Source organism: Equus asinus, chromosome 17, assembly GCF_041296235.1.
Source record: "Equus asinus isolate D_3611 breed Donkey chromosome 17, EquAss-T2T_v2, whole genome shotgun sequence".
Lineage (NCBI taxonomy): Eukaryota > Metazoa > Chordata > Mammalia > Perissodactyla > Equidae > Equus > Equus asinus.
The window spans coordinates 30,826,364-30,841,913 of NC_091806.1; the positions used below are offsets into that span (position 1 = coordinate 30,826,364).

Genomic DNA, 15,550 nt, shown 5'->3' on the forward strand with positions numbered 1-15,550 from the left:
GAGCACACAATCTTAGAGGCTCTTCTTTCCCTTTACTTTCTGTGCCTTCCCCTATCTCACTCCACACTTTCCTTGCCCTTCTGTCTATTTTCTCCAACTTCTCACCACCTCCCCCACATCCTTTCCAGCTTCCTGCTTTGCTCGTTTTAGCTCCCACTTCTTTCCACCGTCCCCCCTCAGTTGTGCTCACTCCACCTCCCATGCTCACATTTGCAAACTGGGTGTCCTTTCCTCATCCCAAGACACTTGTGTGAGAAGAGGCTTTGGACACAGGATTACACAAAACAGATTTATTTGATGAACCACAGTGACACACAGGGTCAGAAAACAGCACAGACATTCCAAAGAAGGGGCGGGGGGTGAGGGAGCATCATAGCAGGCAGCCTCCTCCACCCTCTGTCCAGGCCCATGGATGATCTCTGGGCAGGCAGTCTCTGCAGGTCACTCAGAAGGGCCTCAGAGGGGCACGCTCTTCCCTTGTAGGAGCCTCCTACAGCCTAGACTGGATGCTTTGGAGACAGCTCTGGGTCAAGAAAGTGAGTCTGTGAAAGATTCTGGCCTGTAATGAGGAGACAGTAAGCTGACAGGAGCCTCTTCCCTTCTCCTCCTCCCTCTGCTCCCAGAGTTGGCCCCATCCCAGCAGTTCTCAAGATGTCCATTTACATCACTGGGCTCTTCCTGCCTGCATGGCTCATGTCTTGTCCTTCACGTCCAGAGTCCTCCAAAAACAAAACCCGGAATATACATACCCCACCCCCAGCTCACAAAGGCGCCACCACCAATTTCATCCTCAAGGTCTCTCTGGCAATGTGGATGTCATGCCGTCAACCCTGCCACAGCTGCTCCAGTCACTGTTTCCAGCCCCCTAACCCAGCAGGAAAAGCCCAGGGGTCCACTCCTGATGGTTAGGTGAGAAAAAACCCACGCAGTATTTTTCACTCCCTGGCAAGCAGGTGCCCTCCCCCACTCTTGGGAAGAATGCCATTGACCTTGGAAAAGGGGAGAGTGATGAGGGAAATGCTCATAAACTCAAAGCAAGGTGGGGAGGCATGGGAAGGGGGCCAAGGGAAGCTCTTAACTAGCCTCCCATTTCCCTCATGGAACTAGAGAAGTGCAGGGGCTCAGCACGTGGGACTTCCCCAAGACTTGGGTGCCAGCTGCTTTGGGGAGAGACCTCTCTAGAGGGAGCCAGTGCAAACATAGACTTCTCTCTTAAAGCACGGACCAGCCGTCAGAACCCCCAAAGCCAGTGGGGGGGGGGGGTGGACTCATTTTTATTCTATATTGCCTCAATATGTCCCCTCTTCCCTCAAGGATATCGTGTGAAGAGTGGAGACGGGGGAAGGGTGGTTCATCCAAGTGACAAGTGACACACGCACACTGATCTTTATGTTACACACATCCACGCTAATATATATATACACACACAAAGCAAGCATCCCACCCCCACCAAAGTGACTCTTGGCACCAACTAGCACCAGTGCCCAAGGAAAACATCCTGGGGCTGACAGGGTGGGGTGGGGAGATGGGAAAGACTGGCAGCTCACAGTTCTGAAGGAGGTTGGAGGGGTGGGGATGTGGGGAAGGAAGCCATGCAGCATATAGACTACGCGCAGACTCCCCTCTTTCTCCACTTTCCCTTCCCAACTCCCCATTCAAATAATGAGACCAAGGAGTCCATTGTGTCATCAACCCATTGCCTTCCAATCCCCACAGAGAATAGAGGATGAATGGAAGCGTCTGAGGAAATCTGTAGAAAGCATATCTAGTTGGCATCATGGAGAGGCTGCAGGAAGGGAGGCCTCTTTCTGGGATGGATCTACTCTCAGTGCCTGAAATCACAGCAAACTAATCCAATTTGGGGGAAAGTTTTGGACTCCCAGCTGCAGAGACTGGAACACTAATTCTTTCCTAACACCCAGCTCACCCCCTGCACCAGTCCTTTCCCTGACTCTCTCAGGGACCTGGATAAAGAGCTTGAACAGAAGTAGTGTTTGCATGCTTCAGGATTCTTAACCCTTAGGAGCCCTTTAGAACAAGGAGGCAAAAAGGAAAGGAAGAAGGATTGAGGGAGGGGGACAAGCTTTGGGAGAGGGGGTAGGAGCCCGCAGGTAAGGATTCAGAGTAAATATTGCAGAGAGAGAAACACAGAGGAAGGAAGAGGAGACAAAAAAGTAAAGAAAAGGAAGGAGAAAAGGGAGCTGAAAATCCAAGAAAAGGGATAGAGAGAAAAGAACTTTTGTTGAGCCAGGACTTACACATCAACATTTTAATGGCAGTATGACTTCCCCCATTTTATACAAATGGAGAAACTGAGGCTCAGAGAGGTTAAGAGACTTGTGCAAGGTCAGTCTCACAGATATTGAGTGGCTGAGCACAAGTCTGCAGGGCTCAGTCTCCTTCCACCAGTCCGCAAACCTCTGAACAAGAAGAGAGGAGAAAGGAGGACAAGACGGAGGCAGGAGGCAGGGAGCAGGGAAAGGAGTCAAGTGCAAGAGAGAAGGTGCCCTCACACTACCTGGCTTTCAGAGAGCAGGGGCAAAGGCTGAGGCAGGGCAGAGGACACCGGGCTTCTCTCGGATCCCAGCCCTAGTCAACCACAAGGGTCTCTTGGCTGTAGGGGATGGATTTCTCATGCATCTGCTCTCCGCCCTTCCCTGAGTTGGGGCTGGGCCCCTGGCTGTGCCCTGAGGAGTAGCTGGCTGACTTCTCCCCACTGCTGCTGTGGGAGGCACCCCCGCACCTGCTCTGGCCCCAGCAGAGCATGGAGGTGCAGGCCTGGCGGAAGCGGGGGTCGAAGAAGGCATAGAGGAAGGGGTTGAGGCAGCTGTTGACGTAGCTGATGCAGGTGCAGTAGGGAAAGACATTCATGAGGAAGAGGTCGAAGTCGCAGGGCCAGTGCAGCAGGCTGCCCAGCATGTAGAGCGTCTTCACCAGGTGGTAGGGCATCCAGCACAGGGCGAAGGTCACCACCAGCACCACGATGATGCTGAGCAGCCGGCGCCGCTTCCGCAGGCCCTCTATGCGCTCCTTGCGGAAATGGCCAGCGATGGTTTGGGCGATGAAGAAGTAACAGGTCAGCATGATGATGAAGGGCGCCACGAAGCCCACAGCGGTGGACGAGACCCCCAGGCCCACCTCCCAGGCCCACTCAGAGCTCGTGGTCGCCACCATGGAGTAGTCCATGTAACACTGAACCTTGGTGGTGTTCTCCAGGTCCCCAGTGGAGCGGAACACCATGACCGGCATGGCCAGGAGGGCGGCCAGCACCCACAGGACCGCTGTGGCCACGGCCCCGCTGACCCGTAGCCTCAGTCGAGCATTGGCCACTGGCCTCACGATGGCCAGGTAGCGGTCGAAGCTGAGGCCAGTGAGGCAGAAGACACTGGCATACATGTTGACGAAGATGAGATAGCTGCTGAGCTTGCAAGCGAAGGTACCAAAGGGCCAGTCATAGTCCCAGTATGTGTAGGTGGCCCACAGTGGCAGGGTCACCACGAAAGTCAGGTCAGCCACCGCCAGGCTAGCGATGAAAATATCAGCTGAACGCCTCTTCTCACGGCTGCTCCGAAACACAGTCCAGAGCACCAGGCCATTTCCCGAAGTGCCCAGGAGGAAGACCAGTATGTAGATGGCAGGAATGAGGGCCCCCGAGGACTTCCAGTCTGTATACTCACACTCAGACTGGTTGTCTGCCCCATAGTAGTTGTCAAATTCGCCACCCTCCTCCATGCTGGGGAGCGGCGAGAAGACCGGCAGGGGATCCCGGAGGTACCAGCTCTTTGGCTGTGTCAGCAACTCAGCAAGCACCCTGAGCTTCTGGCTTGAGCCTCAGAGGGCAAGAGAGAATGGCTGAAGGTGTCCAGAGCCCTTCCCAGCAGCAGGAGGAGCTGCCTCTGGATTCTTGGGACCCTGGAGGATAATTTGCTCCTGCAGACTTCTCTCTACTCTGTCCTGCCTGGTCCCAGCCTCAGCTAAGACACTTCCTTGCACCCTCCTGAGTCTCTGTCTCCTCCTTGGCTGGTCACTCCCTCCTCCCACCTCCAGACCAACCCCTCACTTGTGAGTCTTAAGATCTTTAAGTTACAGCCCACTTTTTTTTTTTTCCTTCTTGTTACTGGACAAGTGGACCAAATTGACCCCTGCTGTGCTAGGCAAAATGCTATCTGGAGTTTGCAGCCTGCTCTCCTCCTGGCCCCGCCTCCTCCCTCTGGCTGTCACCCGTGCTGGGCAGAATGTTATCTGGGGTTTGCAGCCTGCTCTCCTCCTGGCCTCGCCTGCACCCCCAGCCTCTATGCCTCTGATTTTCTCTGGCTTTTGGAACAGCCCCTCCTCGGTCCTCTCCACTCTCCTGTTCTCACCCCTCTTCATCCCCTCTAAATGGGGCAAATTATGCAGATTGAAATCCAGCCTGGGCTGGAGCCAGGGCGGGTAGGGGACAAGGAGGGTGTGAGATTTCGCAGGATGATCTGAGCATCTGGCAAGCCCTCCTGGCAGGAAGGTCTGGCCCCTGGAACTGTCCCCCACCCTTCCCTCCTGCTGTCCCAGCCCCCACCCAGACCAGACTTCACCCTACTCTTTCCCTCACATCATCCTCCTTTATACCTCGGCTTTGACCCTCTCTCTGGGAACTTTTGTGGTTTACCGATGCAGTTATAGAGGGATTTCTCTAGAATTCATAAGCTGTTGGCAGATTGCAGTTCGCAAGTGGCATAGGGAGTTTTAGAGAGCTGGGACAGGAGCACAGGATGAAAGAAACCCCAGACAAAAGGATCTCTGATTAAGTTATTAAATCTATGGGGAAACTGATGCCTAACGAGATAAGTGTCTTGCCCAAGGTCACAGGCTGAATTTTGTTACCATTTTGCTATTTGCTTTTCTTCTCCAAGCACCTAACAAAGTGCCTGGCATGTAGTAGGTGATTACTAAATGGTTGTTGAGTGAATAAGTAAGTGGATGGATGAATTAGGGAGTGAGCAAAATGAAGAGTCCCTAGAGAAAGAAATGAGTGTATCAATTACTATGTGATAAGGACATGGATACATTTCAGTCCTCAGGTTCTTACTGCGCTCCGCAGACCAGGAGGTTTCTTTAAGACCGTGCGGGGGTCCGGAAGTTACAGGTAGAGGAGGAGGCAGAGAAAGCAGCAGTCTCTGAGTAGACGCCATGGGCACAGTCCCATAGAAACTCACTTTGCCTTATATGCTCAACTCTCCAGGACCTCTGGCCAGGAAGGATGCACAAGTAAAAAAGAAAAAGCACCCCCAAGAGCGGAAGAGGCCATCTAAACTTGGGCAGGAGTGTGATGAAGCAAAATCAAGAGATGGGTCTTGGCCACATTCGAAACAAAGAGCTTGCCAAACTAGAATCCATTGTCTCAAGGGAAGATTGGTCAGAAAATCTTCTGCAGAGATCTTAAGGCAGGGACCTCAAATTCAAATACCCACAAGAACCAGGCTAAGAGTGTATACGGGTTAAACAACCAGTTTGAGACAGGAACGGGTGGTGGAGACTGGGCCAAACCAGAGCAAGCACACTCCACCCCAAGGAGGCCTCCCCAGCTCCAATCTCTCATTGCCAGGCAGAAATGTGCAGCCCAGAATTACCATGTCTTCCAGTTTTTCAATATAATTTCAAATTCTGGATTTTATGAGAAATTTCCAGACTCGTAAATTTGGGAAATTAATTCCATTTAAAAAGAGAGAGAGCAGGACAAGTGAAATGTCCTCAGGGCCCCCGGTTGGTGCTCTTTGAAAGGGAGCTTGCCAAACATATTATGCGGGAGAACAACAGGGAGGATAGGCCAGAAGGAAGAAACATACAACGCAAAGATAGAGAAATGAAAACAAACAGAGCCAAAGCCTTAGGGTGTGAAGAGAAGGCTGGAGGGAAAGATAAGAAAGATTCTGAGTCTTGGATGCCCTTTACCTAAAGGCAATGTGTGAATGAGAACATGTTGGTGTTTTTCTTTTAAAGATGGTCCTGAGCTAACATCTGTTGCCAATCTTCCTCTTTTTTTCTTCTTCTTCTTCTCCCCAAAGCTCCCCAGTACACAGTTGTATATTCTAGCTGTAGGTCCTTCTGGTTGTGCTATGTGGGATGCCACCTCAGTGTGGCTTGATGAGCGGTGCTAGGTCTGTGCCCAGGATCCAAACCAGTCAAACCCTGGGCCTCCGAAGCAGAATACACGAACTTAACCACTGGGCCACTGGGCCGACACCCACGTTGGTGTTTTTTATGAAGATTACATAATGAACACTAGCTACCTGCTAGGCATTCTTCTAAACATTTTATATTTTAAGTGTGTTTATTCTCTCTTTTAATCAGCACAACAACTTTAGGAAGTAGGTACTCTCATTGGTCTCGATTTACAGGTGGGAAAATTGAGGCATGGGGAGGTGAAGTAACTTGGCCAAGGCCACCCAGCTAGTAATTGTCCGAATCAGAATTTGAACTAAGGCTGTCTTGAATTCATGGACTAAACCACTATTTCCCAAAGAAAAATTCCAACCCTTTTTAAATTGGGGGGTTTGTTATCTGTTGAGCATTATAGAAATGTAGGACAGTGCTAGGATACCTGCAATTTACTTTGAAATAAGCTCTCTTGGGTGAAATTAAAAACCCAATTGATTGAACAGGGTGTAAGAACCCTGCCAGGCAATAGTCTGTGCCCTTAGGGTTAGCTCCGTGGCTTGATCCAGAAACTGCCCTGTGACCAGCCATTGCTAAAGAGGATTCCTAGTTGCCTTATACCAGCTAGAAAGTTAACAGAACCTAACCTCTGGAATCTTGGCAGTCTGCAAAAAGATGGTTGGGACACCCAATAGGACCCAGAGCTGGGGCTTTATCAATCTCACAGTACACAGGGTATGAACTGCTTGGGGCCTGATTGTTCTTGCATGTTGGTCTAATAGAATTCTGTGCAGGTGGCAGAATAGCTGTTGTTAGAAGCTGACAGCAAGCTTGGGCAGAAATGGTTAACGTTCAACCACGGCAGACTTGTTCAACCTTGACCTGTCAAAAGGGACCTAAGAGTTGTCAGGAACCAGTCTGACTCAGGTCAGGTCACAGTAGATGGCCCTGTTAGGAATAAAAATGACGGCTTAGGACATTCCAGGATAAGGGCCAAGTTCTAGACCCCCAGTGAATCCAGATGCTCTCTGGTTCTTCCAGAAAGAAGCAGGCACCGTCTGCAGCTAAGAACATAGAGGAAGGGGAACAAGTGAGCTTGGTGTGGCCCTGAAATCAGGTCCCTCCCCCCAGCTGTTCCCACTTGGAGCAGGAGTCAGATAGGAGCCTTGAGACCCCATTGGAGAGGATGTGGATCCATCTCTTTAATCCTCTGGTCTCCAGGCTCTCTGCCTCAAAGGGGGTAAGAAGCAGCTCATCTCACAAGAGGAACTACACTCATCGAAATCAGAGGGAATTGGGGGCCGAAGCTGGAAGGGGGCCATCGATTGGGGCCAGAAGGGGTAGAGTGAGCGCTTATAAGATCTGGCCTCCAGCCAAGACCCAGATGGAGCCACATAGCCTGAGCGCCCCCAGCAATGGCAGCCTGAAATGAGCAGAATCAGCCAGGCTCATTCTTCACCCCACCTGACACTCAAGGTCCCTGTCCATCCAACTCAGAAGATGAAAGTTTGGTAAATAGGACCAGTAGCTGTGCCCCAGGGCTCAGAAGAGAGCCCTCACTGGACACAGGGTACCTGCACAGAACTTGCTTTTCATTTCTGTACCCCCTCAAACTTGGCACCTGGTAAATGCCTTTAAATTAACGCCAGAGGAATGTACTCCGAAAAGGATGGGAAAGGCTGGTCTTCACCCCAGGGCTGCTCTACTGCATTAGCAAGGGCACATTTTTGCTAAATTGATCCAGAATAATCTACCCTGAGCCATCTGGCAAAACAGCAGCTAGGACAGGACAGTTGGTTAGTCTCCCCGGGGCTGGCCTGCCCTGGAGAGGCCAAGTGGGTTTCCTTGGGGACTCCTCTCTCTCCTGGGTAATTTCTTCAGGGCATTGTGACAAATGGCTCCTGGCAGAACAGCACCCAAGACCTGCCGCAGGGCCCTCTGAGCAGAGTCCAGATAGCTGGGGGACCTCTGGAGTCAGTGATTCAATAGCCCTCACCCACACCACCCCCAGGGTTGTTCCTGGCCTAGAAAGCAGAGACTGGCTTGGCCCTGTGCCCTCAGCTGTGGGTGGCTGTGTGCATTTGCGTGCAGGGTTTATGTGTGCCGTGGGGTCGCTTGTAGCAGACAGGCCTTGTGTGTGCATGGGATATAAGTGTGCATTGGGTTCAGCATTCATGAGAGGAATGTGTTCTGGGATAAGGGATTTGGATAAACATCCTCCCTGCAGGACAGGAAAGGGTGGCTAATTGGATCCCTCCAAGGGCTTGGGATGAGGGGGAAAAAGCCGAAATCTTGCCCAGACCCTGCCCCAAGCTCTGGGTGGAGGACATCAAAGTGGAACCTGCTTTTCTCTGCCCCTTGCTGACTTTCACCTCCTCCCTCCCAGCTCCCCCTCACTTCGCAGGTCTGCTTTGAACTCCACAGCTTGGGAACTCACCCAGGGCAACAGGGCCCTTTTCTCCCCTTCCCAAGAGGAGTGCAGCTGTGTCCCGAACAGCTGGTGGTGTTATCTGAGGGAAAGGGGAGGGGAGGACAGGGAAACAGGCGGGTTGCCCAGCCCTCTCTGGAATTCCTCTCCCCTTTCTCCACCCACACAACACTCCCATCCCATCCCAGCCCTATACACACACACACACACACACACACACACACACTCACTCACTCACAAGTCCTACTTTAGCAGCTTATCTGACCAAAAACAAATGGCCAGCTGCCTTCTGGCAATTAAGCAGACCCCCACAGCAGCTCCTTCTTCTCCTGGCCGTTTGGCGTAACTTCAAACTCCCAGGCCATCCTCCAAACTCCTAGAACCTCCTGGGCCCTGTGGGCTGCAAATGCAGGAAAACCAACGGGCCTGGCAGCCAGGAAATATGAGTTCCAATCCCATCTTGGCTACTGATTCATTAGCCCAGCAAATATTCATTGAGTGGCTACTATGGACCAGACTCTGCTGGAGGCATGGGCACACCCTGAATTGTGTCCCTGATCTCCTGCACGCGCATTCTAGAAGTGGAGATGAGACAAAACAGATGAACTATACACAAATGCAATGAACTCAGACAGTGACAAGCACTACAAAAAAAGTTAAACTGGATAATGACACACACTAAATGGGAAGGGGCATTTTTAGACAGAGTAGATGGGGGTTCCTCCTGGGGGGTCGCAGACATTCTAGCTGAAACCTGAATGCTAGCTTGTTGTGTCACCGTGCACAAGACTCTTCCCCGTCTCTGAGCCTTGGTTTCCCTATCTGTACATGACGACATTGAGCCAGCTGAGTCTATCCTTCTGGGATTCTGGGAAGTGGGGCAGTGGCTCCCAGAAGTGGTCAGGGGAGGAAGGCAAACTGACTGACTCAGTGGAGCCGGTCAGTGATGGGCAGGATCAGATCAGAATCCGTTCTCCCCACCATGGCACCAAGCCCCATCTAGTGGGTTGTTTGTTAGACTGTGAGCAACAGCGGTCTCGAAGCCTTTCCTTATCTCCTCACCCACCTCCCTCACCCACCATTACCCACGTCCCTCATTACATAGCACAGCATCCTGTACATAGTGGGCCCCTCATCCATACCTGGCGACAATTTGGCTGCAGCCAGTAGGACCAGGATTTGTAAAACCTCAGAAGCAGTCAGGGCTTTCTTTAGGACCACATGGAAAGACTCCTAAAATTCATTGGGGGCATTGATTACCAAGCTGAGGTCAGAGGCCCTAGAAGATAGTAATGGGGGGGGAGGGAGGAGGTAGCATGGGGCCAGCATCAGCATCTCATAAAGCCTTTTGGAAATGGCACATTCTCCCTGCCCCTTAATGAGATAATCCTCTCTAAATGTCAACTGCCAGCCCCTCCAGCTTGGATTTTCACAACTCATTGTGGTGACTCTGGTTACTCCATTGCTACTCAGGATGCCTTTGATGAATAAAAACTGAGAAGATGAATTAATCATTATTGCATGAACTGAGTGGGTTAGATAAACAGAATCCTTATAAAATGACAACTCATTGGTAGGGGGAGAATGGAAAGTAAGCCATGTGGCCTTTGCCAGTGAAAAGGCGGCCACTAATTTATTCCACACACTTGACATTACTGATGAGGAAAGGGAGGCCCGAGGAGGGAAAGGGAATTCATCCAGGTGTCCCCACCGGGTCAAGCACACTGTCCCCTGTGCCACTTTGTCTTCCCTTCCATCCCTGTAGATTGGTCCCGGAGGAAGTCTTTCTCCTTGGAGCTCACTGGCCTTTGTTAGGCTGAGAGGAGGGGCTTGGGCAGGAGGTAGCTAGGACAGGAAACAGAGCAGAGGCCGGAAGGAGGTCAGGAAAAGGCAGACGGGACCCTGGCCCCCTGCTCACATCTAGATCTGCCAGTCTTCAGGAGAGTAACACGGTGTTTCCAAAAATATTTACAGTGAGTCTAAATTAATGAGATACTGTATTAGTGCTGACAATGGGAGGATGTGGGGCTGGGCCCTCCAGGGGAGAAGACCAACGCAATCAGCCCAGAGGCTGCACAAGGACAACCGGAGCTTAGGGAAGGCCAACCTTGCACTGCTAAAGGAGGAAATCAAGCCCTCCACCCTGGGGCCAGAGCAGGCACGGGAGACAATGGTGCCTCATGTAGGTTGCCCAGAGGGCAACCTCCCCAAGGACAGGAGGACATCCTAGACCCTAGCAACTGCAAAAAGCATCACCAACCTGCCTCACCGCCCCAACCCAGTGCAGAAATCACCTCTATTGCACCCCAGTCCATCCACGGGCCTCTTGAATACCTCTGTTGACCAGACATTCACTCTCGCCCCTGGCAGCCTATTCTCATTCCAGTTGGGGGCCTCAATTGGAGGTCATGAACAAGCCATGAACAACTCCATAATGACAACAACAATGTGTTGAATGAGCACCTTCCACAGTGTTACCTTCCACAGAGCAGAGTGGTTCCGAGCACACTGCTGCCACTCACGAGGATGTTGCCATGGGTGAGGAGCCCAATCATTTCAAACCTCAGTTTTCTCATCTGTAAAATGGGAATCATTATAGTATCTGCCTCATGGGGTTGGTGTGAGGACTCTACAAGAGAGCAGTGGTAAAGAATCCAACATGGAAGGAATGCCATGCAGGCAGCCGGATGTGGGCAAAGGTACAGGGATGCAAAAGAAAGAGCTTAAAATGTCTTGGGGCTAACGTTAGATAAGGCTGGAAAAGCCAACCATCATTTTGTTGCCATTAAAGTAACACTGGAGAGCCAGACCTGCACTGTCCAGGACATCAGTCACTCACCCGTGGGCCGTCAAACACTGAAAACATGGCCAAGGAGAATGGAAACGAGCTTCAGGTGTAAAATAAACTAAGGGTTCAAAGACTTAGTACGAAGAAAAGAACCTAAGATATCTCAGTAATCTTTTATATTGATTACATGTCAGAATGATAATATTTTGGATATATGGGGGTAAATAAGATATATTATCAAAATGAATTTTACCTGTTTCTTTTACTTTTTTAGTGTGGCTACCAGAAAAATTAAAGTTACATATGTCATTCCCATTACAGTCATATTGGAGAGCACGAAGCTGAAGGACCAGCTCGAAGCTTAAAGGTGTCCGCTGTGGAGGCATCTCTGAGGGTGGGTGGAATCAGGGGTCTCATTAGGAAACAGATGCAGTTGCCCCGATCAAAGGCCTGTTTGAAGGGGAGATCTTCATACAGATCTTTTTCGCCAAAGGTAGGTTCCAAGAAGGATGTGATTTCTCTTCTTCATAAGTGAGAGCGCCACGTAAACGCAACTGCTTCTAACAGGTAAAGCTTATCACATCCCAAGAAAGTTTCTCAGGCACTGCATAAGCACATTTAAATGCTTTTCCCCAACATAATTTCCATAAAAATAAATTTTATAAAAATTTCATAAGGTAATTTACGTTACGATTCCCATTTTGTAGATTAGTAAACCGAGGTTCAGAGAGTTACGTCACTGGCTGAGGAGTACATGGCTTATTAGCAACACAGAGAGGATTTGAATCCTCGACTTCAGCTGCAGGAGCCAGAGAGCTCTGCAGCCAGGATGTGCTCTCTCAGTGGAGAGCCCTGCTTCTGCAGCCAAGTGTGACCTGCTAGTGCTTCCCTGAAGGGGGACGTCAGAGGAACCGCCTGGAAGGAGGCGCTCTCTCCTGCACAGAAGCGTTAGTTCAGTTGTAAACAGTCTGTCTGCGCAGTGAGATTGAAGGAAGAAAACTTCACCTAGAGCTGTCAATCGAGAGCTCGAGGCTATAATTAACAAAAAGATCATTTGCAAGACCAACATGCTTTGCGATTATGCAATGTAGACATTGGAGATGAAGCCAAGAACAACTCCATAAAAACAGCAATAATAATAATAATAATAATGGCTAATATTTATTGAGTGTTCACTCCACGTCAACAGGCAACAATGAAGGACAATGATTAAAGAGCAACATCTAAGGGCAAAACCACTCATTTAAAATTCTGGCTCTGCTAGTATGCCCTCCAAGCCTTGGTTTCATCAACTGTAAAATGGAGGTAATAATATACAGGAGTTGTCAGAATTATGAGATACTACAAGAAAAGTCTTAGGTCTGTGCCTGACACAGAGCAAATGCTCATTAAACATTGCCTATTGCAATTATCTCATTTAACCCTCAGAGTATCTCTGTGGGATAGGGAGGGTCGATTATGATAAATGGGAATGACAATATTCCCTGTTTACAGATGTAGAAAGTGAGGCACAAAGATGGTAAGAAATTTACCTACATCCCTCAATTTCTAAGTATTGGAAGGGGGATCCAAATCTAGGAGGGCTGGTTCCAGGGTCTGCAATGGTATACACAATGGTATACAATTCATAATCCTGAACAATTTGTGCAGTCGCATTTTGTTGTTCTTTTTTTTTTTCCTTTTGTTCCCCAAAGCCCCCCGGTACATAGTTGTATATTCTTCGTTGTGGGTCCTTCTAGTTGTGGCATGTGGGACACTGCCTCAGCGTGGTTTGATGAGCAGTGCCATGTCCGCACCCAGGATTCGAACCAACGAAACACTGGGCCGCCTGCAGCAGAGCACACGAACTTAACCACTCGGCCACAGGGCCAGCCCTTGTTGTTGTTCTTTTTTAATGATACTTTGCATCTTCGTTTTTTGAGGTGTGATAGGTGCCAGCCATGCCTTCCCAAGACTGACAGCAGCCAGTGGTACAGTCAACAGTTTGGTATGAATGCAGAAAGGGAGCCACCTCGGGATGCCACAGGGCTCAGCTGATGAGTTGCACACCAGCCCCAGGGCTGCAAGAGGTACCACGAGTATCCAACCGCAATCTCCCTTTGCCAAGAAGGCATGAGGTAGGTGCTATAGCATCTCCCACCCTTGTGACCGCTCAGGTTCTAGGCATGGTTAGGGAGTTGGAAATAAGCACTGGACACTCTCGTCTCAGCCAGACAAGGAGCATAGAGATGCCTCCCGGAGGTATATCCTGGGCCAAGCTGGTGTCTGCGGAGCTTCCGACCACTGAGCAATGCTGACCTCTGGTGGAAATGAGCTGGTACTCACCTTGACTGTCCCCTGAGCCTGATGTCTAGCACTGGCTTCTGGGCTCTGCCTCAGGGGCAGACACGCCACAGGCTGAGTCCCCAGAGGACTCAGGTAAGCTAGGCTCCCGTGGCATTTACAGTTGCCAACCCCAGAATCTTCAGGGCCATGCTAAGAACAGTTAGCAAAGGGGGCTTGCCCACAGTCCAATCAGCTGATTGATTCTGAGACTGAGCAGGTCTTAGAACCTAGGTCAGGTCCCCACACTCCTGGGGAATCAAGCCCTGGTCCCCACACCCAGCTCTGTGTTTTGAGCTATATATTCCCCCTTGAGATGTGATTACATTGCGCTGTAATTATCCAATATCATATTATGACACTGGTATCAGAAAAGAAATGTTCTTGTCTTGTCGTTTTTCTCTTTAGGTCGTGCAGGAGTGCAACAACCGAGAGACGCTGAATCATCCTCAATATTACTCATGACTCTTCCTCAAGCACGCCACTCTGTAAAGATAACACATAGAAGGGAAAAATGTAACTGTTTTATTAAAGAAAATTAGAGACTAGAAAGAGACAAAGGAATTTTTTTTTTTAACTGACAATTCATAAGAAAAATGTTGATAGTCAAGTCCTGGGAGGGGAGACTCTCATTCCTGAGCACCCAGCGCCACCTTGTGGTTGCTTTTCTGACCGCAATCCCAGACCCCACGGCTCCCTTCCTCATGCGCCGTGGAAGACTCATTGAGAATTTCTTAACTGAACGTTTTTTTCGTTGTTTTCTTTTGTTGTTTTTTTAAATTTTTCTCAGTGATTTTTTTAATTGAGTTAATGATAGGTTACAATCTTGTGAAATTTCAGTTGTACATTAATGTTTGTCAGTCATGTTGTAGGTGCACCACTTCACCCTTTGTGCCCACCCCCCACCCCACCTTTCCCCTGGTATCCACTAAACTGTTCTTAGTCCATAATTTTAAATTCCTCATATGAGTGGAGTCATACACAGATTATCCTTCTCTCGCTGGCTTATTTCACTTAACATAATTCCCTCAAGGTCCATCCATGTTATTGCAAATGGAATGATTTTGTTCTGTTTTACAGCTGAGTAGTATTCCATTGTATATATGTACCACATCTTCTTTATCCATTTGTCTGTTGATGGGCACTTAGGTTGCTTCCACGCCTTGGCTATTGTAAACAGTGCTGCAATAAACATTGGGGTGCACAGGACTTTTGGGATTGCTGACTTTAAGCTCTTTGGATAAATACCCAGTAGTGGGATGGCTAAATCGTATGGTAGTTCTACTTTTAATTTTTTGAGGAATCTCCATACTGTTTTCCATAGTGGCTGCACCAGTTTGCATTCCCACCAGCAGTGTATGAGGGTTCCTTTTTCTCCACAACCTCTGCAACATTTGTTACTATTAGTTTTAGATATTTTTGTCATTCTAATGGGCGTAAGGTGCTATCTTAGTGTAGTTTTGATTTGCATTTCCCTGATGATCAGCGATGATGAGCATCTTTTCATGTGCCTATTGGCCATCAGTATATCTTCTTTGGAGAAATGTCTGTTCATGTCTCCAGCCCATTTTTTGATTGGGTTGTTTGATGTTTTGTTGTTGAGTTGTGCGAGTTCTTTATATATTATGGATATTAAGCCTTTGTCAGACATATGACTTGCAAATATTTTTTCCCAGTTAGTGGGTTGTTTTTTTGTTTCAATCCTGTTTTCATTTGCCTTGAAGAAGCTCTTTAGTCTGATGAAGTCCCATTTGTTTATTCTTTCTATTTTTTCCCTTCTCTGAGAAGACATGGTGTCTGAAAAGATCCTTTTAATACTGATGTCAAAGAGTGTACTGCCTACGTTTTCTTCCAGAAGCCTTATGGTTTCAGGTCTCACC

At 49.2% G+C, this 15,550-nt stretch overlaps 1 protein-coding gene across 1 annotated transcript; it reads right to left on the bottom strand.

Moving 5' to 3' along the window:
• Nucleotides 1-275: 275 nt before the first annotated feature.
• On the bottom strand, nucleotides 276-4,307 carry APLNR (apelin receptor). Its single transcript, XM_014829437.3, has one exon. The coding sequence runs from the start codon at nucleotides 3,730-3,732 to the stop codon at nucleotides 2,590-2,592; it is 1,143 nt and encodes a 380-aa protein (XP_014684923.1). The 5' UTR covers nucleotides 3,733-4,307; the 3' UTR covers nucleotides 276-2,589.
• Nucleotides 4,308-15,550: the final 11,243 nt, after the last annotated feature.

Excerpts from the sequence above, each read along its gene's own strand:
- APLNR (XM_014829437.3), bottom strand. The coding sequence starts at position 3,732 with ATGGAGGAGGGTGGCGAATTTGACAACTACTATGGGGCAGACAACCAG.